The sequence below is a fragment of the Rhipicephalus microplus genome, chromosome 3, assembly GCF_043290135.1.
Source record: "Rhipicephalus microplus isolate Deutch F79 chromosome 3, USDA_Rmic, whole genome shotgun sequence".
NCBI classification, from domain to species: domain Eukaryota; kingdom Metazoa; phylum Arthropoda; class Arachnida; order Ixodida; family Ixodidae; genus Rhipicephalus; species Rhipicephalus microplus.
Genome location: NC_134702.1, coordinates 86,573,601 through 86,597,439, shown reverse-complemented (window position 1 = coordinate 86,597,439; position 23,839 = coordinate 86,573,601). Strand labels below are relative to the sequence as shown.

Here is a 23,839-nt window from a genome sequence, read left to right as displayed (position 1 = left end):
TGGAATGGAGTGTTCTAAATTGAGTTTGGTATCTGGACTCTCGCAACTCGCCCGTTTTGATGTCACCAGAAATCAACTGGCCTGGCCTTGGTTTGGAAATGCAGACGCAATCTTATCTGGGCCGCCAACTTGTCTGCTACGCAACACGCGCCTTTTCCTCTGCCATTTCATGTCGTTTGGACGCGGGTTTGATATTGATTTATACATAATGAAGAAAAGTTACCTAATAGAGTGGCATACCTTTCAATGTGCGCCTACGCAGTATATTACTTTTTTCTTCTTTTTTGCATCTTTTGCTTTGGAAGACTATTCATGGCACCATACCCATAGCCGGCCACTATCAATTTCCTGGTAAACGACCAAGTGTGCCTCTGGCAGAGTCCTTTCTTCACTGGGTGACAGTTTTTGATAATTCTTTACGTTGCTCGCAATGTTACGGGATATTATGTGGTCAAGCTGGTAATAGAGTCACCTGCGCACCCTCTAGGCATACTGCCAACGATGGCGGACACTTCGTGGAAGCGGACCAGAGAACTCAGCGACGCTGACAGTGAGTCCATCGAACTCTATTCGGCAACCAGTCACGACTTCGACGATGACTTCAGCCCAGTTTACAGTCGTAACTGAAACAAAGATCGCTCGGAAATTTACCACCTTTAGCCACATCTGCGGTAAAGCAGAAGGGGGCTTCGGTAACTATACCGTAATATTTTTGACAGTCGCGCCATTGGCCAACCTGGGAAACTTCAATGGGCGGAGCACCTAGCAAAAACTTGAGTCTTTGGCGCCAAACAAAATTAAGTATGAACGCATCAACCACCGCAAGAATGTCTTGGACGTCAGCGTAGGATCCTAGCCGTCTGTTCTATCTCGAACCTGCATCAAAAACCTGTATAAAGTCCTGATAAAAACTGATATTCTACTGAGAAAGGACACGCTGGTTGGTGTAAAATACCATGTACACATCATTCTTCCTTGTTCCGATCTTCTGACGCTGATTAAGGAAGCAAGTGATTACACTAGCATCATCCGCGCTTGGATGACTCGCCCAGCGTGAATATTGTGTTCAGAAGTGAAACTTTGCCATCCCACGTGAAGGTAGGACACTTTCAACACGAAACTTCCACCGAAACCAATACAATGCAACAAGTGTCAGAAAATCGGTCACGTGAAGGGAGTTTTCAGTTACGTGGTGGTTTGCCCCCGACGTGCAGAGCACTACAGTGCAGAATCCTGCCGGTCAACTACTTTGACACGTCCAAACTGCCGTGATTTGCATGAAACTTCATCGAGAGACTGTTCGGCAGTGAAGAAAGAGTAGAGCGTAAGCAAACAGATGTTGAGGAATGGCACCACAAAGAAACTAGCTGCCGATATTGTCAGAAACCCAAAACGACGTTACGCCGAGTGACGAAGGTCTATAGGAATGTTGCTCTGCCCAATCTTGACCATGAAGTAAAACAGCGGAGCACCTTACTTCTCTTTCCTGGCAGCTACCATCACTGATTCTGTCACGACCCCGACCAAGCAACGCGCTACATTTAAAGATTCCAAGAGACGCAGATGGGAGGAAAGTGGCGGCAGATGTCGAGTGGCCGTCCTCCCCACCACGGCGCGCCCACAGAGAGACGCACAGTATTCAACTAAGGGCCTCCGATGCGACGAGCTACGTGCCATAGCTGTGTTGAGGTTGTTGATTAGCACACTGCGCAAACACTTCACTGGATTGACAACAGCACCAGCTTGAAGCGCACTGCAAGTTCTGGGCTCCTTGGAGCCTGTCCTTGCAAGCATTCTTTGACACCATGCATTGCAGTGTGCGTCACTTAAGACAGTCGAAGTGAACCCGTACTATGTGACAGAACAGAGTTTTATGACATTTTTGACATGCGTGGCACACGCTTGTATGCGTGCTAGCGTGTTATCTCTCTACTCTGTCTTTCTCTTATTCCTTTCTTTTTTTTTCTTTCCCCGCGTAAGCTAGAAAACTAGGTACAACCAGGTTAACCTCTTTTCCTTTGACTTTTTTCTCTCTCTCTCTGTATTGTCATTAAATTATCTAGCTAAAGATAATCTAATGCTGAAATACTTTTTCGCAGTAATATTATTTTAATGCTTACTTATATACTCTGATATGGCGTAGACAATTTCATCTACGCCGTGGTAGCGCTGCATTGTGGGTCCCTACAAGCACCATGTAAAACCGATTCTCAAAAAACACATAAAAAGGCAATCAGTCCTTCCCGACCATTCCAATTATTTTTTAACGGCAACTTTTTGTACAAATTGAAACAACAAGCTTTTCCCTCACGTGTCAGCCAACTTGAATCACTTTACATTTCTTCATGGGAAATTGTTGGACAACGAATGTTACTGCAAATAACGTTGTGCCGTACGCGCTTGTTCTTATGAAAACAGCAACCGTCATCTCCGGAACTGCTGTCTTGTCAACTTGACCGACGCCTCAATATCTCGCACAGGTGGCTGTCCCAGGTCCCGTTACTTAGGGAGGTGATCACTGGGCTAGTTCCAAGGGCCGAAGTATCGGCCCCCCGAACCGCACCACGAAAGCGTGGACAATTCAGAAGTGGTCCTATTTGGCGCGCCAGCGGACGCCGGCTGTGGCTCAAAGAACAAGTCAGAGCCGAGAGTTGATGAACAAAACAAAATTATATACTCTCAATTATGGCAGATCAAAACGATACACAAGTATGCACACTCGACAATAGTTCAATACAATATGTCACCAATCAAACAACGTACTTCGCAGTACAATCAGCCGCACTCGAAACACCGGGCACAGATAACAATACGCACTACAATGCAGTCGCATGCATCGAACAACCAAGACACTTAAAGACTAAAGAGTTAGAAAACTTATTCAGTCCAAAGTTCTTGGAACAAAAGTCTGAATGATACTCTTCCGAGAATCACTCACTCAAATTCCAGGGTTGTTGTCGTTCCGCTGCCTCCGAAGTTTCTCTTCCAGGAAACCTCGCTTCTTCATATGACCGCTTTCCAGGCTCCAAACGTCTTCGCCGCAAACATGTCGGCTTCACACACGCAGCTAACAGCCACGCGTCTTCGCTCGAAAGTGGTAGACACACACTCTTGCCTGTAGCTTGAGTCTTCACCCCTCAAGTGGAAATCCTCTTCTTCTCCTCCTTTGTCACGGAATACAAAAGGCTTCGGCCACAAGTCGGAACACCCTATGCACTCTGGCGCATACTTTCTTCTTCTCCTGCTTTGTCACTACGGACAAAACCTTCACCGACAGACGCGGCGGGATACCCTACTCACTCTGGCGCTAACTTCCTTCTTCGCCTGATCTCCCATCTCCGCTGCTCGGTTAAATACCTTCCGCGCGAGATTCCAGAAAGTTCTCGTCATTTCGTCGGTGCTATAGCAGCGATGAGTGAGGAGAGGGCGAGACGGTTCGACGGCCGTCCGCGAAAGATGACGCAACCCGGCATCACCACGCCCCTTTCCATCTAGAACGTTCCAGGCTTGCTCGAGCGCCGATGAGAGGAGGTTCGTCGGTGAACCCACGCTTCCGAGGGGAGAGGGACGCGCCCCCGGGGAGTCTTTGGATGCTTGTTTTCTTTTTTTTTATCGTTGACTTCTCGGCGCTTCGTCGCGAAAATTTGGCGTTGCGCCCTGTCTTGAGCGCTCGTTTTGTGACAGTGGCACCACCTTGAGAAGTGTTAAAACTGTTTGACACTTTGGAATTAGGCGACTCGTCTGTGGTCCTTTTCAGGTGAAATATATTGTATTGTAAAGAGTTTTGTTAGTTTCACGCATCTTCAATACATATTTATGTTCTATATAACCCGTTGCGACGCACCTGTGTGCCAACAATTAGGTTCATATTATAATGAAATAAAAGCAGCTTCCAGCCATCACAAATTGTCGAACGTACAGCGCTGAATCAAAGCGAGAAACTAAATGATCTCATCTGTATTAGGCGCAGGTAATCAATAACTATCTTTATTTATTTTTTTAGTACTCGCTCAATGCGTGACGCAGTTCCGGCTTCTTTTACTTCCAGGGTTGTTAGAGGCGTCATGTATTTGGCCTGTCAATATGAACAAAACCATCTCATTTTCTCGCGTCACGCGACTACTGCTATTCAGAGGAAGTGGTGAATAAATTGAGAAAATATTCACAAAACAGAAGTGGAGTGATTTAATAGTGTAATCATAGCCGCACTTCTACCATCTAGCACAAGCGGCTGATATCCCAACGGCAGCGTTTGGTGTCTGAGAAAAGACTATAGGTCAGGGAACGTCTCACCGTCTTTTCCTTCCATATTACCAAAATTGTGCCTCCTTATTCATAATACACCAAAGTAATTCACCCGATAAAAAAGGCCTTCAAGAGCGGCTTACTAAAACATTTAGAGCGTGGCTTTTCTTTCACATGATAACGTTACTGCAGGGAAAAGTACATAGAGAAGTCCTGCACCAGAGTGGCTCATAGAGTCCACCGTAAAAGTTTTGTGGCGCTCTCTTGCAAAGCCGTCACTCTGTACAGCAAAGCACAGCGATCCCAAGACCGTGCTAAAGAATGAACGAACACCCACGCACGTAAGGCGTGCACGTTTAAGTGCACGTTCAAGTATACGTTTAAGTCGTAAGGACTATACGATGGGTATAGTCCCACACTGCGCCGCAACAGACGATTCACTGAGCGCGGTTCTGTTGCAGGAAAAAGAAATGAAAAAGACGAGTGGGCCTTTCTTCTTCCTGTCATGCATATTCATCAGAGCACGTACAGCGCTGAATCATATATATATATATATATATATATATATATATATGTATATATATATATATATATGTATATATATATATATATATATATATATATATATATATATATATATATATATATATGTATATATATATATATATATATATATATACATTATATATATATATATATATATATATATATATATATATATATATATATATATATATATATATATATATATATATGTGTGTGTGTCTTTGGAAGAGTTTTGGCCAGAGACGCGCGAGCGCAAACAAGACAGCTGCAGCACAGAAACACAGGAGGCCAAGCGTGCGACAGACGGATGTCGTCGTCCTTTCTCTCGCTGGCACAGAGCTGGCGCCGATGTGCACCAGTAAAATGTCTCCCCGTACAAAGAGCACACATCCTGCCGACTTAAGGAAAAGACGCTATAGATGGGTCGTAGAAGTATTTAACTCGCGTGACGTGAACTGTTTTATGGCCTCAGCAGCGATGATCGGGCGATGGGTCTACCGGTTCGACGACGTAGTTTACGGGAGATGTCTGCTTCAGTATGCGTCAAGGACCTTGGTGCCGTGGCTAAAGCTTGGTGGAAAGTTCGAGAGTTGTAGACGGGACCCAAAGCCAAACCAGCGTTTTCGGGGAGTAATGGGCATCAGACGCAGATGCGTTATGACAGAATTTTCTGCACGACTTATCTTCCTTGGTGAACGAGCGAGCCAGCTTACGGCATTCTTCGACGTAAGCAGCAGCTTGGGAGATGGTTTGCCTTCAGAAACGTCCGGTTGGTAGGGAAGAATGGTGTCTATTGAACATGACGCTTCGTGTTCATACGAGAAAAAAAAGGAAGAGAAGCCAGTGACAGTTTGGGACGCAGAGTTGTAAGCGTAGGTGACGAAAATGAGTACGTGGTTCCAGTTTGTGTGGTCTTTCGACGTGTAAATCACCAGCATGTCGGCAAGGGTACAATCGAAGCGTTCCGTCATTCCGTTAATTTGATGATCCATGGTACGCGGAAGCGGTGCGGTGTACAACGTGGCATTCTTTTAGCGATGGCACTTGAGAGAGAGACGCGGCCACGGTCGCCAAGTAATTTACGTGGAGCACCATGGCACAAAATGAGATGACCAAGAACAAACCAAGTGATGTCTTTCGCGATGGCGGCTGGTAGCACACATGCTTCCGCGTACCACGTGAGGTGGTCGTTGGCAATTGATATCCAGTGGTTGCCGTCAATATTGGTCGGTAGTGAACTGGAGAGATTGAAGCCGACGTGGTCAAATGATCGGGCAGTACAGGGCAGTGGTTATAGAGGACCAGCAGTGCTGTGAGTAGGAACCTTGCAACGTTGACAGGCAGGGCACGACTGAACGTAGTGGTGAACGTATTGATACATATCGTAGTACCTCAGGTGAAGACGCGTAGGTGTTCAACGTGCGAGCGTGACTACACTGACGGTCGTCGTGGAAGGCGTTGCAAATGTCCACGCGCAAATGACGGGAATCACGAGGGGCCACTTACGGCCGTCGGTCAGGTAATTGCGACGATATACAACAAGCCCTCTCGAAGTGCTAAGTGTTAGACTTGATGACGAAGGGTGCGTGAGACGGAGTTGGGGGACTGGGGAGAAAAAAATGCCAAGCAGAGAAGCTATCTGAGGATCTTTGCGCTGTTCTTCTGGCATGTCGGTGATGGTCAGGAAGAATGAATGACAAGTGGAGGCTAGTGAGCCGGCAAAGTCGGAAGGTATATATAGTGGCGATCGAGATAGGGCGTCAGTGTCCGAGTTCTTTCGTACAGAGCGGTAACTCACAAGTATAATCATACTGTTGTAATCGTAAAGCGCAGCAAGTGAGGCGTCCAGTCAGATGTTTCAAGGACGTGGTAGTCAGTAGCAACATCAAGCTGGCGTCCATAGAGGTAAATGCAAAATTTACCGATTGCCCAAACAATTGCTGAACAGTGCTTTCTGTGACGGAGTAATCTGACTTCGCCTTTGTGAGGGTACGACTGGCATTGCGCACACGCCTACGTCGGATTCTCTGAGTGAATACCGCGCCAAGACTCACACCGCTATCGTCCGTATGTATTTCTGTAGGCGCGTAAAGATCGTAGTGGCACAGAATTGTAGGAGGCGTGAAGAGTTAACGAAGCGTCGTAAATGACGCATCGCAATTGGCATTCGAAGCTCAGAGATCACTGCGGCCGGGGAGAGGCTGTGTCAAGGGAGATATAATGGAGGGTAAATGCGGATGAAGCGCCGAAAATACGAACACAACCCTATGAAGCTTCAGAGTTTCTTTAGAGCGCCGGGCTTGGTATATTCAACAACCGCTCGAAGTTTGGCAAGACCTGGCGAAATTTCTGCTTCGGAGATGACGTGGCCAAGGATGATAAGCCAATGGGCGCCAAAATGACATTTCTTTAGGTTAAAACTGTAAGCAGGCGTTTGTGAGCTACTTGAGAGCTTGCTCAAGGCAAGTGATATCAGACGTAAAACCTGCACAAAAGACCACTATGTCATCTAAGTAGCATAGGCTTGTCTCCCTTAAGGCCTTTCAGAATGGCGTTCATCATTCTCTCGAAGATGGCAGGCGTGTTACAAATGCCGAAATGCATTACGTCAAACTCGCCTAAACCATCAGAGGTAACAAGCGCTGTTTTCGAACGGTCAGCATCAGTCATGGACACTTTCCGGTAGCCTAAGCGCAGGTACAGGGATGAGAAATACTCGGCTACTTCAAGGCAGTCCAGGTCGTCGTCAGTGTAAGGTAGGAGATGAACATCGTTTCGCGCAATGTTGTTTCACTGGTGGTAGTTAACGCAAAATCTTATCGAACTGTCTTTTTTTTTCACTGGTGCGAGAGAAGAGGCCCAGGGACTGTTCAGCTCGTGAATCACGCTATGTTCGAGCATATGATCGGCGCTGTCGCCAATAACGCGGTGTTCGAACTGCGGTACTCGGATGGAACGCTGCCACAGAGGAGCGTGATGACCAGTATCAATACGATAAGACACTACAGACACGCACCCCAACCATGGCTGGCCGGTGTCGAAAGAGCTACGAAAGCGTTCAAGCAGTTGAATAACCCTCTTGCGCTGGAGTGGCATAAGCACGTTATCGATGCTACCCAGCAGGACATCTGAGACAGTGGAGGTGATAGCCGCTGCATCCATCGATCCGTCCATGAGTCCGTATCAAGATTATGTACAGATGAGAAGATGGCATGCATATATAATGCTCACAATATATATATATATATATATATATATATATATATATATATATATGGCGCTGTCATGTCTATTTACTAATTTGCACAGATATCTGCTAAAGGAGACTAATGCATATGCTCTCAATATACAGAACCTTTGGCAGCACTCACAATTGCATGGCGACGGTGCTCCTCGACATTGTAGAAACACGAAATGTGTGCACCGACCACATAGGCGTCTACACTCGGAACATCTGGCTAAGGTGTTCTGCTCGGATTCGAAATGAAGAAGTACAAGTGATAAAAAATGAACAAATATGGCTTCGATAAATGTAACAAATTCATCTGGTTTGACATGTCCTTTAATTAGACGATTTAGCTCAACAATTCAGAAATACCTTTTGCGAACAGGACACTTTTGTAAGTATTTCGTCATTCATTATTTTATGCTTATTTGACGCGCATATCCAAATAGACTACGAAAATAATGAGGTAGTAGGGTGGCGTTTGCCTCATGAATCGGCGCAACGCCTGCATGTTCTCTACGGGTGAAAAGAGTAGACACAGGGACAGGAATATTGATACTTATATATTAATAATAACAAAATTATTATAAATACTTGTAAAGCGGCCATACCAAAATATGAAAGCAAACAAATAAAGCAAATATATTTAGCTTACTGCAATGTTTCTGTGACGTCAAGCCGCAAACTTCAGACAGTCAGTGTGTCGGGCAGGCTCATTAAACGCTATCTTAATTATTTATATAGTCCGCACGTTACAGTTGTAGTGAGTGTCTGTAATGCTGCTTAACGAGAAATCGTAGATATGAGGTATACGTTGAAAAGCCTTCTACACGAACCGGTAATTTTTCATTTAAATAAGCGCTGCTGTGATTTAGATATTGCAGAAATTTGCAATAGAAAGCACAACAGGTTTTCCGAATACATTTTACAAATAACTTCTTTCCAGTCACCTTCAATATTTCAGATTCTTCTATTGGTTCTTAACTGAATAGTCGTAAAAACCTAAGGGTATATTATTAGGAACAGTGTGATATTTTTCCCAAGCAATGATGAACGTTTCGACAAATTGATATTTAGTGGTGGCATGGCTGATCTCACAGTTTGATTTTGCAAAAAAAAAAAATAACCGCAAATTGAAAACACTAAGTATATTACCTCCCTATACGCACAAGCTTATTAAGATAATCGCATTAGCATTTGCTAAAGAGCACCAACATCGTGTTTGCAACCAGTGGTATCTCTCGCAACGTGACACGTTGACTAATTATGTTTAAGTGCTATGAATGAAACGCAATTTAGACGACGTCAAAATACGTCGGCTGCCCGAAAATGCAGATATACAGCGCACCTGCGGCTGGAGTCTGACCAGAAAGGTAGATTTCGCCTATACGGCTCTTCACATAGCAACACTTCAAGCGTATTTATTACCACGCACAGCCCCGTCGTCATATTAGGCCCATCAATATCCCTGCGCGGTCCCTATCTCACCTGTCAGCGCCACTTTCCGGAGCCGCATTTACTGCTACCTGCTGTGGCAATCGCGAAGTGCGTGCAACGTTACGTGCTGAGTTCGTGGCTTATAATGCTTGCTCATGACACAACCATCCCAAAAGTTTGCTTTACGCGTCCACGACGCTTTGGGGATACTCTGGGCTCCCATAATGACCATCAACCCTTCGTCTTCCCCTTTGCGTGTGCAATTTCTCACCCTTTTGTTTATTTTAGCTTATTTTTACGTGCGTGCCGTTTTACCGCTGAGCGCAGCGCTCAGCAGCACCGCACCTACGTCCATATCGTAATTAGGGCGTGCACAAACAGAACAACAGAATTCCCGCCTCAGCAACAGAGATGGGCGAGCAACTGGCGAAGTGCTGTAACGCCGTGTCTTCTTGACCACACCCGGGAAAGTTTGGTCCGTGACGCTGACGTAGCACCCTCCTGAAGTAGCGGCCACGTACGCGTGGCCAGAGCGCTGTCGTCAGCTCCGCTTTACCCTACCCAAAATGATCAGTAAAATAAACTACTCCAGTGACAGCTTCCTCCTAAGTGCGTAAGTGTGAAGCTGTGACAGGGATGGCTAATGGAGCTCGCAGAAAGTGTCACAACTTGGACTTCCGTCCACCGTCCTGTTCTTATTTTTTTTTCCTAACTCTCCTCGCCGACAGAGTATATAAGGCACTCGTAACAACAAATGGAAGCCTTTGTTGTCCCTGTCTCTGCAAGTGTAAACCTCCCACAGTGATACTTCAAACGACCTAACATGTTTCAGTACTCCGGCTGCCGATTTGAGGACATGCTGGCATCTGCTTTAATGTGTTTATATAAGCATTCTCCGCGAGAAAACGCTCTAAGAAGGTACACCTAAGAAGGTATACAGTCCTGACTTGACACGAAATCGACTATTTTAAACAGGCACTTGAACGATCGCGAGGAGATCGCAGTGACCTCCAACGAGAGTTTACGTACCTGTTTTGATAAAGTCATATAGGTGACAAGTCCGAACTTCCGAAACAACAGCGTAAGTACTTTTTCTCTTCGAGTGTACATACGCATAGTAGTGCCTCTTGGAGGCCTCTTAATGAATAGTAGAAGCAAAACACACGTAAGGACGTTTCTACGCGCATAAGAACGAGTTCGCCAGGGTTAAGCACTTTAGTATCTGAAACCACAAGTAATCTGGATGCTTCTATAAAAATTATGGAAACCTGTATCTGGAGAAACGTTGAATATCTACGAAAACCTATTGTAATCATAGTTTTCGTAGCGTGTCGCAGCGTTAAATTCGTCCTATAGTCACGGTTGCCACACGTTCATTTACGTTCGATGGCATTTACACGCTGTGGCGCTGGGTATAATTTACAAGGCTGTAGAAACGAAGTTGCCATTGGCCAACGGAAGATAAAGAAGGGAGCCGCAGTTACTGGCGTCGTTTCACGCTGGTAGATTACCCCATTAGCGCTGACGAAATGGCCGTCGTAATTAAAACTGGTCTAAAAGGTAGACTTCAATAAAATGATGCACGCTGTTCAAGATAAAGCTCCTGAGCTGCAAATTAAGTTGTGCACGTTCGCGTTGACTATCCTCGCTGCCAGATGTAGCTCGTTATGCTGCGCGTGTCCTGATTAAACGCGCGCCCAACAGTTACAATCTTGTTGCGCCAAGAGGCAAGGTCATTTGGACCTGAAACGTCCAAATGACCTAAACGCGTGTCGAGGCTAACGATTCTGCAGGTCGGGGCCTCATTAAGTCGCCACTCTGGTTCTTCTGGGAAATTGACAAATGCGGGGCGTTAAGTGAATGAAGCATTGGAGTCGGCGCGTGGACGTTCGTTAATTGCTGGGGTTACCGCGAGTACATCTTATCAACTTTAGCGACGTGTTTTATAATGGGCGGTCTGTATGAGTGTGTAGGATGTAGAGCTAGGATGCGCAATGACCCCACGTAGAGACAGCGTCACCGTGGAAACGTCTGATGGTGCCTACGACTCAAAACTTTGCTTCAAATGACCGTAAACTCGCAGATGATGTTCTGAAAACGCTCTTATAATAATAATAATAATAATAATAATAATAATAATAATAATAATAATAATAATAATAATAATAATAATAATAATAATAATAATAATAATAATAATAATAATAATAATAATAATAATAATAATAATAATATAATAATAATAATATTGATTTTCAACATGTTAAATCTCAAAACATTACATGACAAGGAATCATATAGCTAAAGGTAGATTTACGTGAATGACAATGACCCTACTACCCAAGGAATATTCAAAAGGGTTTCGAACACATGTAAATTACACAATTAAGCAGAAAGCGGAAGTACTAAAAAAAAGAACGTGACACAGTGCTATCAGAAACAGTTCATGACACCCGATATACAATTTAAGCAAAAGCACTTTTTTTTTTTATACAAAGGTCGTACACCACATAACGCTTGAGGCCCTGCTCTTACTATAAGGACACATAGGACAAGAAATAAGATTTAACGACAAGCTTAAAAACAGATTTTGACATGGCTTCACTCACATATTTTAGAAGTTGCGGATGTTGATTTAGAAGAGAAGCATCAGGTATTTAATTTCTTTCTGTATTTAGTTCTACAACGCGGAAGCTTGAAATGGCTATATCTCATTGCTCACACGTGGTTAACTACATGTCTGAAAATGTTGATTTATCTTCTAGAATTTCTTTATGTGTATACGTTGCAAGTCCGGGGTTATATAGCTGATAAATTTTTAATATGTCATTTTTTTAAAGGAGAAAGGGTGCTGTGTGCTCAAGCCATCTAATGTTTTCTATGTGTTGGAAAGCTTGCTTTTGAAGGACTGTCAGCCTACCTGAGTTTGTTTTGCTCGTCGTGCAGCAAATCAGTAAGCATTGATATAGCTGAGAGTGTATCATCGAATAATACAGCTGACGTTTTAGCCAAATGGGAGACAGGTAGCCAAATCGTAGCCAGGTGCCGAATTTTAAAAAGCATTCCATTAGATCTAGCGATGCTATAGTAGTTTGTTTACATGGTGAGCCAAGTTGAACTGTTGTTCAAATAATACTCCAAGAAATTTAAACACCAATACCTGGTGAATGACAGAAGCACCAAAAGAAATAGAAGTGATCGTCTTCACAAGGTTTGTTCCTAGGTTTGAAAACAATGTACTTAGTTTTAGACACATTTAGCTGAATTTGGTTTGAGAGATAACCAAATCAGCAGTTCACGCAACCAATGGTTCGCCGCCGTTTGCAGGGCAGCTAAGTTTTTACCAGAGAAAACCAAACTCGTATCGTCAGCGTAGAGGACCATTTTAGGCGCATCTGGTATGTTAATGTTATCGTTAAAGTAAATTATAAAAAATAGGGGACCCAAAATAGACCCTGGGGTACACCACATTTAATTTCCTTCAACTCTGAGAATAGGCCATTATAGTTTACAAATTGAAATCTGTCTGAAAAATAACTACCAATAGGTTTGAGGCAACGCCACTGATTCAATATCAAGGTAGCTTTTGAAATGAAACGTGGCGCTTTATTGAGTCAAAATCTTTTTTTTTGAATGAAGAAAAACTCCAACTGTGTATAGTTTGTTTTTGAAATTATACAATATTTCTTCTTTAACAGTCAGCAGCGCCTCTTCAATCGACTTATTCTTTCGAAAACAAACTGATAGTAGACAATAACCTGCTTTTGATCCAGAAATTGAGTCAGGCTTATCTTCGAGTTCAGTTCTAGTACTTAAAAAAAAACGGGTAGCACAGAAGTTGGTCTGTAGTTATTTAGGCCATTCAAGGTACGACCTTTGTGCAAAATTACTTGCCGGGTTATCTTCATATTACCAGGAAAAATCCCGGTAACCCGTGCGCAATTGCATATATGAAAAGGAGGGGCACAAGTAAATCAACAACATGAATTATCAGTCTTGCTTTAGTCTCATCAAATACGGCTGTGCTATCTGGCTTCAGAGATTTGATTAAAGCCCCACCGTGGTGGTCTAGTGGCTAATGTACTCGGCTGCTCACCCGCAGGTCGCGGGATTAAATCCCGGCTGTGGCGGCTGCATTTCCGATGGAGGCGGGAATGTTGTAGACCCGTGTGCTCAGATTTGAGTGCACGTCAAAGAACCCCAGGTGGTCGAAATTTTCGCAACCCTTCACAACGGTTTCTCTCATAATCATATGGTGGTTTTGGGACGTTAAACCCCACTAATCAATCAATCAGTTCCAAAAAGGCTACATGCCAGCTCATGTTCATTCGCCACATGCTCACAAAACAGCTTTTTGGGTGTCCTTTCACTGTGCAATACTGACACAGCGAAAAGTCGCCGCTGCGCAAGATAGCAATTTGGGTGACCGCACTCATCGTTGTGATGCTAAAAAAAACAAAACAGCACTTTTTATTATTCACTTGAGCAGACCTTTGCCACAATCACTCGTAGTAAATGCGCAGGGCATCCACAGGGAACATTGGACGATATTTCACAGCCATTTGGCAATAGCAGGTATATGTTGACGCCCTCATTAAGAAACGATAGTAGTGCGATATCACTGCGGAGCTTGCATGGCGCTGCGCAAAGCTTGAAGCAGCAAAACTAGACTGTTTCTTCATGAAAAGTAATCTGCTTGCCTCTAGGGTTATTTTTATAGGCTTTAGCAAGGTGATGAATATTGCTTCTACATGTATTCGATGGGTCGTTGCTCGCGTTTACGGTATTCAACTCGCAACCCTCGCTTCGCGGCCATTTATCGGACTAACTGTTGCTTCTTCGTATTAGGTGAATGAGCGGTGAGTAGTGGTCTTTAACCATTTTATGTGGCTGTTGTGAGGTTCTTTGAAATATTAGAATTAGACGGACTCCTGGCGTCATTGGCCGCAATGTCCGCAAGAAAGACGGTGAGGCTGTTTTCTATTTCATTCGCTTTATCAAAACAGCACACCAAATCATACACACAAGAAAGATGCTATACAGAAACACAACGCGGTAACGCACAAAAAATAACTCGAAACGCAACGCACCTGCTGAGTCTCACTACGAGAGCGTCTCACCGGTGAATGCTTGAAGGTTATGTGGCGCTCGTCATATATGTAGAGGAGGTGTGCCACAGGACTTTCGGCGCCACCGGCATTCCGTGAAGAATAGGGCGACGCTCAGGTGTATGCACTGACGGAGCAGGTAAGTGTCGAAGACAGGGCCGACTAAATCAGGCAGTCTTCTCGGACGAGCAAAGCAGGGACCACAACCAAGCACTTGGGCCTACGTCTGGCATTGAACCTTGTGGCTGTAGAAGCTTCCCGCTGGCTCCATGGGCCATCGAAGCTTGAGGTCAACCAAAGCAGGCCACTCTGACTGTTGACGTCTGCCATGCACTCGGGGCAAACCACGACCATGACGCTGGCGAACTGCCTCCACCCTACTTCCGCACGCACGAACACCCCCTTGCCCACCTGCGAGACGATCCTCGGGTCAACTCCCCGGCTTCCCCTGTCCAGTCTTCTTCTTAGCACAACGGCTCACTTGTCCTGTTCTGATTGGCGATGCTGAAGTATCGTGGTGCGCAGCTATTGCCACCTGGAATCAATGTGGTCAAATCTTATAGGGCCACTTGCACGTCAATACCTTGTGCCACATGGTCTCAAGCTCGGGATTACTTTCACGTTGTCGGGTTCGTTCTAGGGGGCGGAACCTTCCTATACTTCCCATGTATTCGCTGTCGGTCGTGGCAGTGCCACTTTTACCAGTGAAGGTTCCCGGGCATCCTACTAGAAATAAATCACGAAAAGAAAATTTCGTGTCGTCACTGGTGAAGTCCCCAAATAGAGAGAAAGGGTGATATATCTAGAGGAGGAGGGTTGCGGCAGACATTCTCCTTTTCCCCCTGCGCTTGTAAGCAGAAAGAACTCGTGTCTTCTTTCAGGTCCACTGGCCGTATTACCTATAGACAATGCGGCCATGAAGTTTTGTTCACGTTTTCTAAAGACGTAAAATTAAGCTGACTGATTTCTCAGCAAGATGATACCCAGTCGACACCATTTAAATGCACTATTTATTGGATGTTTTGTATATACAAAACAGATATATACACATCGTGTCAAATTGTCATTCTAGAAACGCAGCTTCAACATACAACTGATTTATGGACTTAAATACCAAACGTTGAACCCATAATGTCCGAACCAATGCGGAAATTATCACAATCGCGAGTACGACACGTTGTATTTGACTCAATCATGTTTGTTATGACGGCGCGCATAGTTTTCTTATAGAGCTTGAGTACCAAACGAGACAATTTCAGTGGCACGGATAGGTTATAGCTTGAAGGAATCAGGTGGCGCCAGTCTCAGTGACAGAGAGACAGGCGGACGGACGGACGGACGGACGGACGGACTGACCGACAGACAGACAGACAGGCGGAAGGATGGATGGACATACGTAAAACAGACAGACAGACAGACAGACAGACAAGCGGGCGGGCGGATGGACGAATGGATGGACGGACGGACGGACGGACGGACGGACGGACGGACGGACGGACGGACAGACAGACAGACAGACAGACAGACAGACAGGTGGAAGGATGGACGGACATACATAAAACAGACAGACAGACAGACAGACAGACAGACAGACGGACAGGTGGAAGGACGGACGGGCATACATAAAACAGACAGACAGACAGACAGACAGACAGACAGACAGACAGACAGACAGACAGACAGACAGACAGACAGACAGGTGGAAGGACGGACGGGCATACATAAAACAGACAGACAGACAAGCGGGTGGACGAACAGACAGACAGACAGACAGACAGACAGACAGACAGACAGACAGACAGACAGACAGACAGACAGACAGACAGACAGACAGATGGACAACAGACGCATGGACAGACTATTTAAAAAATGTTATGCGCTTATTGCCGTGCGCTACCTCAGCCAGACACTTTTACCATTCTTTCTTTCTTAGGCAGCACTTGGGTAAAAATCTTTCCTCGCGCACAGGAAATTCAAGCTCAATATGTGCAGGATGACATAAAAAAGGAAAGCTTAACAGGACCTCATACTGTGAAACGATGCGCGTACCGTTTTATTTGATAATCAGACGGGAAGAGGACGTTAAGCGCTCAGTCTATTTGCCGTTCATTCTCCCGACTTGGCGGCACAGAATATGTTGATCGGCAAACACGAAGGTAAAAAAAAATCTACAGAACCCTCCATACTTTTTAACTTGCGGAAGCAATCAAAACGAGCAATATCCACTTGAGCGCCCCTCGATGTTGCTTGCTCTGCTCTCCTTGAGTCATTAGCATAAGTTTGTAAAATTCTCTGAAGCGCTCGTTATTTTTCACCACATCGCCCAGTGAGAAAACATGCAGAGAAGCTGGCGGCGCCGAGCCGCATACTTACGTTGGAGAACAGAAGGAGGACTATAACTTTTTAGTGGTCGGTATGATAATGAAAGCTGAATAAAAGTCAGTCATTCGCATTTACTGCTTCGTCTAGCCCGTCCAGCGAATTACAATGGGCCGTCTATTCTTCTCGTTTAGCAGTGCTCCACGCTTGTGGCACTCTTCGTATGACATTCAAAGCAACAGTCTTCCTTGATGTGCCCGTGATTGCTCTGAGAAGCGGCTTAGCGGTAACAAAATGCATACTAAGGGTTAACATTTACGCAATCATGCCGCGCTTGAGCACGTCGCTATACGCTTGAGTAAGCAAGCGGGACGGTAAAAGTGCTGGTAGCGGAGTGGAATTGACTGATGTCGCCGTATCTCTAGTGATTGGCAAGACCGGTAGAGGATCACGTATATTATGTTAGTTGCTGAGGTTTTACGTCCCTAAACCACTATATGATTAGTATAGGGACGCCACATTGGAGGATTCTAAAAACTTCGGCCATCTGAGGTTTTCTGTACATTCATATAAATTAAAGTACATGGGTCTCTAGCACTGTGCCTTCATCGGTTTAGCTGCGTGAACCTGTCCATATTTGTGAGGCCAAAAGTACCTGACTTGAAGTAACTATCCGCATAACTCACTTTTGATGATACGTTTTCTTTACAGTGCCCTTATTAAACCATGCTGTGGGAAATTTAAAGCATGAAACCCTTAGACATAAGTAGTAGGTTTCATTCTTTTTAATAAAAAAAAACCTGGTCATATGTGAATTTTTATACACAGCATAAATTTCGATGTGGAAGATCTTTTTCCTAACTAGCGGGTATTGGAAAACTTATCTATCACCTACGTTCACGCGAAAGTATCAACCCACTAGAATGGGTCATATCTTTCGAAAAAAGAAAGTATCGTTTATTTTGTTTTTATTACGTGACCCTCTGATCAATGGTGCGTTCCTATTACGTGACTCTCTGGTCAGTGATAAACAATAGCAAAAGCCTTCCCGACAGCTCTTTAGTGCGACGGCATAGCCGCCGTTCTACCCAAAAGAAGAATTCACAATATAATGAAAAGTAACAACGCAAACTATGGAAGATAAGGTTGTTTCAAGGGTTCCTCCTAATTCACTCGAAAGCAGGTTAATTCACTTTTGATTGTATTTACTGTGCCTCGTTTCACAGTTATGTGATTCGGTTGATTTTTCATCGACTCATGATTTGCATATATACCATTCGATTCACTCCTGATTCACACAGTAAGTTTATACATTTTTATTTGCGTTTAATTCACATGATTATTTTTTTATTTGTTGATACACACTAACGCAAGTTGTTTTACTCTTTATGCATGCTAATGCACGTTGATCCACCTTAGATTCACTTACAACTTACCTTAATTTGTAGTCTTAGCTATATAACATGAATATATATGGATCCACCGTCACAAGTTACTTGTATCAGTCGTGTTTAACAATTTATGACGTCACTGTACTCCAACTTTTTCGATCAATACGCCACTTAATCCTTCCCCGTCTTAACAACGTCACGTACCGATCTCTACGGCACCTTCTTGCATACCCCAAAGCAAAAGAAAGCATAAGAGCAGCAAGAAAGAACGTCACTTAATGATTTGGTGCACCCAGCAAGACAGGCTAGCTACGACCGCTGTTGTCATGGGCTGATGTGACTACGAAATGCAGAACGAGGAAGCCGCAGACGCTCTAGCTTAGCTCGCGTACTGTTCTATGCATAGTTGATCACGCCCTATATCTCTCCCACGAACTACTGTAGAGACCATGCATGACTGAACAAGTCACTTCCTTCCCAGAACTCTATCATTTTCTTGTATGCGACAACAGTGAGAATACAAAAACTTGTTGCGGTGCGCGAAACACCACTCCCGTTTGGTGGGATGGAGGCCGCTGTGTGTATATTTTAGGCGCAGAAAACCGTGTTCTGATTAGGCTTCGTTCCTACCTGTCCCTTCTCGGACGGAGCTCAAGATTAGTGGTGACGTTCGCTTGCGGTGAGTTTGCGAAAACCGTGCCGCTGATGCTTATTGAGCTGAACGCGCCGGCCTCCCGATTTCTGCCCCGTCGAGGCTACAGCTTGCGCGATAATAGCCACGGGCAGTTTGACAGGCCGAAATAATTATTCGGGTCGCATATGAGAGACTGTAATAAAATTTTTGTTACGGGCAAATATACAAAGAGTACAAGGAGCTTCTAATTTACTTAGGCGATATATTGGCAGCTCAGTTCGGTGCTGTGCGCACATGAAATCTTGTTGGCCGAGCCTTTGAAGCGGATAGTAAAGTCTGATGTCTCATGGTGAAGAATATAAATACGTGACCTTGTAAAAGATTATCTGGCCAGGTCAATCCACATTACCGTTTGTCCCTGTCGATAAAACTAGAATGTCCGAGTCGATAAAACGTCAATGATTTGCAGAAGATATCGCTTTGCGAGAGAGGGAGTCCTTGATCAGTTCTCGAAGTTGTGATTGAGCAACACCGCTGGTAATTGTCAATTTCGCTGGGGAACCTATAACACAAAAATCGCAGTCGCACATTGCTGTGGACGAGCTTATAGTTAAATGTCTTGACTGCATCTCCGTAAGAAGTGCGCGTCTGACCACTCTAAGTATACAGCAACGATGGCATTTTTACCTTTCCGCAAGACTGCCTGAAGTATATAGGCGAAAAGGTTTGAACTTATTCAAGAACGATGATATGGAACTAGCCCGTCGTCCGACTGTTGTTTTCGAAACTTACAAAAAGATCGGGAATGTATGTGTTTGATGTCCTTTTTTTCTGACTTCGCACTTCCTGTCAGCTTGGTATTCTAGGTTAATATCGCCCCGTTACCGCTTCGAACGCTAGCATAGCATCATTATGCGCAAGTTTTTTTTTTTTAATAGGGGCAAAAAATAAGTTCCCGGCCTGATGTAGTGCGAACGCATGCCGCTTTTCTTTCTTATCAGCTTTTTACGCCTTGTTCTTTTACGTTGCGATTTTATTTATATGCGCCTGCAGGCAGGCAGTCACGAAAAAATAACATACGTTCGTGTCGCCATTCCGTTTTCGGAAGCGTCAACGTGTTGCCTTAAACCGAATATTGCGGTTCACCTGGGCAGTGCTATATAGAGCTCCATGCATGCGCTTGTCTTCAAGCGGTTGGGCACACATCCTGCCCCATGCGGAAGCACGCACACAACGTGGGGCCTTTCGAAATGTGCGTGGTTCGCACCGTCGCCAAAGAAGAGACGGAGTTGGGCACATCTGCCGATTCTGCAGTGAGTAAAGTTTCGCGTAAATGTGGGTTCACCTTAGGCTTGTCTATAGTCCAGCACGGGCTACCACTGTCAACCTTACTGTGCAATGGGGTTCCATATTACCGAACACATACGAGTGGAAGTCGTGTTGGAATCTTCGCGTGCGATTGACGGCTGAGTTTGCGAAGAAGGCGATTTGTCATTGGTAGCTCTGCTGCGACGTATGTGCATCCGTGTTCACTGCGTCGACATACTGTGGATCGGTAGTTGCATCTAGAGGGCCTGAAAGGCGACATGACAAGATGTCAGCGTTGTTTGTCTGTCAGCTCCGGTTTTATAGTGGGCTCGTCGAATGCAATGGGCCAGCTTTGTATAGGTTGTATTTGAGAATTTAACGTATTGTAAGAGTTTTTGTTCAAAAAACATTCAGAAATTTGCTAGTTCAGAACTTTTACCCGTGACATTTAAGGAAAGTATACACTTATGGCGCAGAGCTAATATAACATTAAGCAGAAAAAAAAGCTTGTGCAGAGTGATGGTCTAGCACAGCGTACTCACCATAGGCTATAGTTGTTTAATGTCGCCCAAATTAACCTTGAGCAAATACAGCGCTGCCTAACGCTGCTTCAGTAGCTGAGAGTTATACATGACCAGATACTTTGTGGAGGCTTTGTTGATATTAGTGTTTTACTTCTCTTCATTATTGAGCATATCCCACGGGCTGATTGCGAAATCATTCTTTTATCATTTGAAAGTCCACAACACCTATACTCGAATACCGAAGAATAGATACCGCCTATCTCAACAATGAAGACTTATACAGTCATTCATTTTGTTGTAATAGACTAAAAATGTCTGACTCATGGAGGTGATGGTCTTGCATACCTTATCGCTCGATGCACCTTGAAAAATAATTTGGTGCCATTAACGTGAAGGGTACCAAAAATTAAATAAGAGGGGCCTCAACGTATTATTATATAGGAGAACAAAAAGAAGTAATTCAAGAAACTGGCAGTAAACTTGGGAATTTCACTCGCCATGCTCAGTAGAAGAATACCAAACCATAGCTTTACCTCGCCTTCGATAGCGTGGGTTTAACTAATCTAGCGCCAGAAATATATGCGAAACAGAGCAGTACATGCATATCTAAAGGCACGGAAGAAGAAACACTCCGTGAACGACACTGAACTTTGGCGGTTAACAAGTGGCAGGAAATAATGAAAATATGTTATGGCTTCAGCAACGACGATAACGCAGTCTTAACGGGTATTTCTAATAAACGTACATGATCCGACAGCTCTAACGGGCACTTCATGCATGATAGTACTGTCGCCTACGAACGCTGTAGGTTCTTCGTGGTGCGACACGGCAGCCTTGCGCTGCAGCCTAAATCATTAGCAAGAGAATAAGAAGGAAAAAACCTGTATATACTTCAGTTTAGTTTAGGTAACCCATAGAAAACGCCTGGCGGTTGAATACGTAACAAGCACCTCTTATGGCAGCTGTTCTGGGAGGCTCAGACACCTAATATACACACCAAAACCTGACATTATGCATATGAGACCACACGGCTTGTGTAAGTTCAGTGTAGAAAAAAAAAATCGGATGGAGGCACCGACGACCAGAAAGAGCTTTTAACGTCGCTGTGAGACCTTGCCATCGGATCTCGGCACCCTTAACATGCTTGCCTGTCACAGCTATAGGTCGACGTCAATTTCGTTACGTGAAGGCGCTTGTTACCGGATGATACAACCCGGGTGAAGCAATGAACGTCAGTCAATCTATGGCCTCCTTAAGGCCCCCTTCTGATGCCGCCTTCTACGACGACGTTCACTTGACGTCGTTGTGGAGCTGCTTCTCGTGTGTCCTGAGTCACCAAGCGAGATGTCTTGTACAAGAACCTGACGACCGTAGCATCCGTGAAAGCAACATTCACTGCAGTAACACGGTCGAGCTTTCCTTCTTTATTGTTCTCCTCCGCTGGTTCTTCTAAATAGTATACAGAAAACGTGCTGCATATTTCTTATAACCAGCAGCAAATGGGACAGGCGTCAATGTTCATGACAGAAGGGCTAATTCTTTCGTCGTAAATGAGGAAGAAACCCACGTCGTTGCGACCATCATTGCTTATTTATTCATTTCCGCTCATGGTAACGAAGCTTTTTTTTTTTTTTTTGGCGCTCGACAGTGACATCTCAATCTGTTTGACTGCCTCACAGTGCTGAGAATGACCTAGTAGCAGTGAAAGCGCTGATGTTGCCTCGGGCATGCCGTAAGGTGTGGCGTGCGGGTGAAGCACTCATGAAAGAATCCGTCTATACGGCGCCTCTGGGAGTCGTATAAGGTTATCGTGCCCGATGTACCAAGTCGGCGCTACGTCTCGGCGTAACGGCTCCAACGGCAGGGTTTCTGGTTACTTCTTCATTGCGCCGAAGGCTTAGATAAACGGCTTATCATTCCGCTAGGTATTTTGGCGCTGCACTTCAAATTATTTACAATGTTCGTGCGATGGTTGTGTGAAAAGAGGAAGTTAAAAAGTCGTCGATTCTTCACACTCCCCTTCCTTTTTTATTTTATTATGCTGATTCGTAATGTGATCGTATACACGTTTGTTTGTATTGGTATTACAGAACAACAAAGAAACAGCAAAGAAAAAAGCTGGGCGGGGGGGGGGGGGGGGCTATAGTGGCTGTATTTGTAATCTGACTGCATCAAATCGATATTTTAGAGCAAAAGATGTTAACATGTCTTGAACAGGAACAACACCAGATGTTAAGTTGGGCAATCTGTGAGGCATACGCTAGATAAAGCACAAAGGTTTAAAAAGGTGCAGGGGAAAGATGTTCTGCAACAACCGTTGCATTAAAGCCAAAGTATGTGAGGCGTTCAAGGGAGAAAAAAAGTAAGATGTCCGGTGACGGTGGCGTGGGGCTAAATTTGTTATAAAAACTTCGTGAATGTGCACATGAGATAAGTGGGTTTCACGTGTGCTCTGATTAGCTTTAGCAAATTGCGGGGTACTTTTCTTTTTGTCAAAGAAACCATGCTGCGCCGACGCATTGAATGGATTATCTCTACCCTCAATGGCTCTCGTGATTTCAGACAATGTTCATTCCTGCTTTTCTGGTAGTGCTGTACGTCAAATATTTCAAACATCTTTCACGCAGCCTTTGATACCGTGCCAGGCACAGTAAGCCATATTTAAAATGAAGTGGCAGCGGAACCACGCATGGACAGTAAAAGAAGATATACGAAACATCGTGCGCTTTTTGTGGAGCTGTCCATGTCTGGTTTCGCTGCCTTTCCATTACGAAGTAGGGCCCACTAGCCCGATTTTCATTCTCGTCAAAGTGAGCGAGTCCGCGTTAACCGTATGATCTGTTATAAGTTTCAAGCGATAACACTGAAAGGCAATCAGCACGAGGTACAGGCAGCCGCTCTGCTTGTGCGTTCATATAGAACGACGCCGTGCACTTGGCGCTTAGTATCGTCTGCAGGAGCTTGGAGCTGCAGTTGAAAGAGACCTGCGAGCACTCTAACTCGAAGTGAAGGTTTCTGAAAAGGGTCTAGTTTAAACAACGTGTGCACCAATCGTTCCTCCTGTGCGCTGTTTATTCACACCGTGAATAAAATTAATGTTC

General features: G+C 44.6%; 1 protein-coding gene across 1 annotated transcript in view; it reads left to right on the top strand.

The window, feature by feature from the left end:
* Positions 1-501: 501 nt before the first annotated feature.
* LOC142802848 (calcium/calmodulin-dependent protein kinase kinase 1-like) overlaps positions 502-23,839 on the top strand; it is a 114,860-nt gene continuing 91,522 nt past the window's right edge. Inside the window, exon 1 of the mRNA XM_075887907.1 lies at positions 502-550. Coding sequence (XP_075744022.1) covers positions 502-550 — 49 coding nt within the window. The remainder of the gene's footprint in view (positions 551-23,839) is intronic.